This window comes from the organism of the source record quoted next, unplaced genomic scaffold (genome assembly GCF_019419815.1).
Source record: "Pyrus x bretschneideri cultivar Hongxiangsu unplaced genomic scaffold, Pyrus_bretschneideri_v1 Contig33, whole genome shotgun sequence".
NCBI classification, from domain to species: Eukaryota; Viridiplantae; Streptophyta; class Magnoliopsida; order Rosales; family Rosaceae; genus Pyrus; species Pyrus x bretschneideri.
The window spans coordinates 113367-117168 of NW_025999646.1; the positions used below are offsets into that span (position 1 = coordinate 113367).

The 3802-nt window shown below is 38.5% G+C and overlaps 1 protein-coding gene across 1 annotated transcript; it reads left to right on the top strand.

The window, feature by feature from the left end:
• Positions 1-507: 507 nt before the first annotated feature.
• LOC103951280 (glucan endo-1,3-beta-glucosidase 11) lies at positions 508-3093 on the top strand. The gene is given in 4 exon segments (XM_009362616.3): positions 508-1098; positions 1203-2093; positions 2096-2274; positions 2720-3093. Coding segments are annotated over 4 exon segments (1227 nt in total). The 5' UTR covers positions 508-1031; the 3' UTR covers positions 2810-3093.
• Positions 3094-3802: the final 709 nt, after the last annotated feature.

Sequence of the window (3802 nt, forward strand, 5' to 3'; positions counted from 1 at the left end):
GAGCCAGTAATTAGCTAGTATCTGCACAAGTGTGCGTGGAAAAAAAGAAGATAATTTTGACTCTAAGCAAATAGCTAGCTTTGACTACACTTTTCTCACGTTTGGTTAATTCATAAGCATATCAGATGATCTTGTCCCTACATTTTCTTCTATGGGCAAGACGTCAATAAGTAGCAAAATATGTCGACATGTTATCGATACAAATATCAATATTATCTGAACGCTCATGCAAATTGTATTGATAATTTATGCGTACTTTAATTGGCTAAAGTTATTCAAATTGTGCATCAAAACAGGTACAAGTCATGAATCTCAACATTGTTGCAAACAAAAAAAGAATCCAAAAAGGAGGTTCAATCTACTATATGAAAAAGGAATTTTCGTTTAGGTGCGTCGAAATTGCGTTTATAGACTTTAAGAAAGTTTTCCGATCTTTGTTATTTTTAGGTTTTACTTTTCTAGTTTGGTGGTGGCTATATAAACCTCAGTTTGGCTTTGATATTATTCTCATTGTGGTAGATTCCAATTCTTGAGGCTCTTCTTTCTTGGAACAAATTTCAATTGTTGCTCTCATATTCTCACTGTTCGATCGGATCACCAAGTTGGTGATCTAATTGCATATATATTTAAGTTTAACCGACTTAGTGCGATTTTCCCCTTGCCTTTATTGCAAGAAAGTGTCCGGGGTATTGTGGTCATAGGGAAATATATAGGGCACTTGGCGGGGTTTGGAAAAGAAACAAGTCTGCCAGACCAAAAGAAACCCATCGAGTCAGAAAATAATAGAATCATCCCACAAGTCATTTAAAAACCAGTCGAGAGGGTAAAGGGCCAAACCAAAGACAACATTGCCAAGGCAAGCTATAACCAGAAAACCCCAAAATTTCAGCCAAGAAAAGAAAGGAATTCTCTCCTTCTCCCTACACAAAAAATAACAGCTCTATATCTCCTCTCTCTCTCTCTCTCTCCTCTCTCCTCCCTTCCCAGTTCTTCATTCTCTCTCTCTCACACACACATATTTCTCTCTCTAGATGGCAGCATTTTTCAGCAGAATTTCCATTTTCAAGATTTTTCTTGCATTTACTCTATGTTTCTCAGGTACCCTTTTTATTTTTCTTCATATTTTTCTTGTTTTTATGTGTTTATTTTTTCAAGTTGTTCATGTTTGATCACAAATTCTAATGATTTTTTTTTCCTCACAGATATTGGTTTTCTACAAGGAGCTACATCACTTGGCATCAACTATGGCCAACTTGGCGACAATTTACTTCCGCCAGAGAAAGTCCTGGACCTCTTGAGCTCCCTCAAGATCACGAAAGTGCGAATCTACGACACGAATCCTCAAGTCCTCACGGCATTTGCCAATTCTGGCGTCGAGCTAATGGTGACGATCGAAAACGCAATGTTAGGCCAGTTGATGAACCCTCAAGCAGCCTTCCAATGGGTTAGCTCCCACATCAAGCCTTATTTCCCAGCCACCAACATCACCAGCATTGCCGTAGGCAACGAGGTCTTCACAGATGATGACACAACAGTACTCTTATCCAATCTTGTCCCGGCCATGGTCAGCATCCAGACGGCACTAGCTCAGCTAGGCCTTGATTCCTACATTAAAATCTCCACCCCTTGTTCTCTGGCGGTCCTCAAAGAATCCTACCCGCCTTCAGCAGGGAGTTTCAAACCCGAGGTGGCTCAGGTCATGACACAACTGTTACAGTTCTTGCAAAGCACAAAGGCACCTTTTTGGATCAATGCCTATCCATATTTTGCATACAAGGGTGATCCAAACAGAGTCTCTTTGGACTATGTACTATTTAACGCCAACCAAGGGATGGTCGACCCTTTCACCAAGCTACACTATGACAACATGTTGTATGCACAAGTAGATGCAGCCATTTATGCCATGGCTAGGTTAGGGTTCAATGGTATTGAGGTCAAGGTTTCGGAAACGGGCTGGCCATCCAGGGGGGACTCGAACGAAATCGGTGCAACGCTACAGAATGCTGCCACTTACAACAGGAATCTGTTGAGAAGGCAGCTCCAGAATGAAGGCACTCCTCTGAGGCCTAAATTGAGGCTGGAGGTCTATGTGTTTGCTTGTTCAATGAGGATATGAAGCCCGGACCAACGTCAGAAAGGAACTACGGACTATTTCAGCCGGATGGGACTATGGCTTACAATGTTGGACTGTCTGCCATATCAACTAGTAGAACACCAACTTCATCATCAACAACATCAGCTTCCATTTCTGATGTCTTTTCCTCTGCTACAAAGGTAAAAAAACCACAGGCTCTTTCTCACTTTCCTCAGAATGATTATTTTTTTCCTTAACATATGATTCATCATGGTAGAGAAATGTTTAAAATATATAGGCCAGGCCAAAAGGCAAAAGGTGTAATAGAAATTTGCGTATACATAACACATATATCAATGCAATAAGTGCAATTTCTACATATAAGCACATTAAACATATATTCTCTGTGCATGTGATCTCTTTATTAAAGAACAAATACACATCCATATTGTATACATATTTTGAGCATGTATCGGTAACATATCTGTACAATTTTTTTTTTTATGCCAGTCAGTTTGTCCTTCAGATGTCCACCGCACTAGTAAATTAAAATGCTAAATTTGGTGATATGTGACCTGCTTCTTTTGTTTTATTCCTTTATATAATTTGTCTTCCTAATAATTAATGGAATTTATTTTGAAACAGGCAGCAACCATGGAATATCGTCAAAGCTGGGTGGGCTGGATTACTGTTTGCATGGTGACCTTCCATGTTTTTATGGGAAGGCCATTTTAAGCAAATGGGGGAGCTTATGTAAATATCACATTTTGGGGTGAGAAAAAAAAAAGATTAAATTCAAAAGCTCCTATTCTTCAAAAACAAGACTACTTCATCAGGCCATGACCTTCATCAACATTGAGTTGTCATGCAGCAGCTTAGTTATTAGCTAGTATTCTGTTAGAGGAGACACAAAGCCATTATTTGACTTTAGTAACTGTGACAAAGTCCTCAAGATCATCATATTGTAAAAACCATTATCCCTCAATTTAATTTCAATGTCATTGCTATTTTTACAAAAATATTCTGTGGTTGCTAGAGAAAAAAAAAAAAAAAAAAGAATATATACAATGGCTTGTCGTTCAAGTAGTTTAGAGCATTTATGGTTTTTGAACTTGAAAAACTAATATATTGACTCATGCACTCGAAGTCAGAAACCTTAAAACTTAAAACATTTGCTCATGTACTCAGAAGTCTTCCGTTCTGGTCTATTCCTCTCTCAGTATTCAAAAAAGAAAGAGAGAAAAAGAATAATAACGAGAGTATTATGTCTCTTCCGATTGGTTGCAAGGAAAAGCTCCTTCCTTTGGAACGTGGAATCCATAACTGTCGCTGCATTATCTATAAATATTCCTCAATTTGCTTTAATTTTCTCTATGACTATAATCTCTTTTTTTCCACCTCAAAAATAAAAAATGACACATAAAGTTCACGTAGAAAAATGGGATAATTGAAATCGTAAAGTGTAAAAAAGGGAAAGGCCTCGATAATTAAGTTCGTTCTTTTTATTATCATGAAGAAGCAGAGAATGGACGGCCAAAGCGAGCTTTATTCTGCCATGGCCAATTAAAACCGTCAGCATTGGTCATTTCCTTGCCGATTCCTTTTCGCAAAGGAGCTTTTGTTTAGCTTTTGCTTGTCTGTTATAAGAGCTGAGAGGGGGAGACAATGTAAGCTCAGCCTTACTTCCACCTGATGAGGATAGTCTTCCTCTTGACATCAGCCAACATG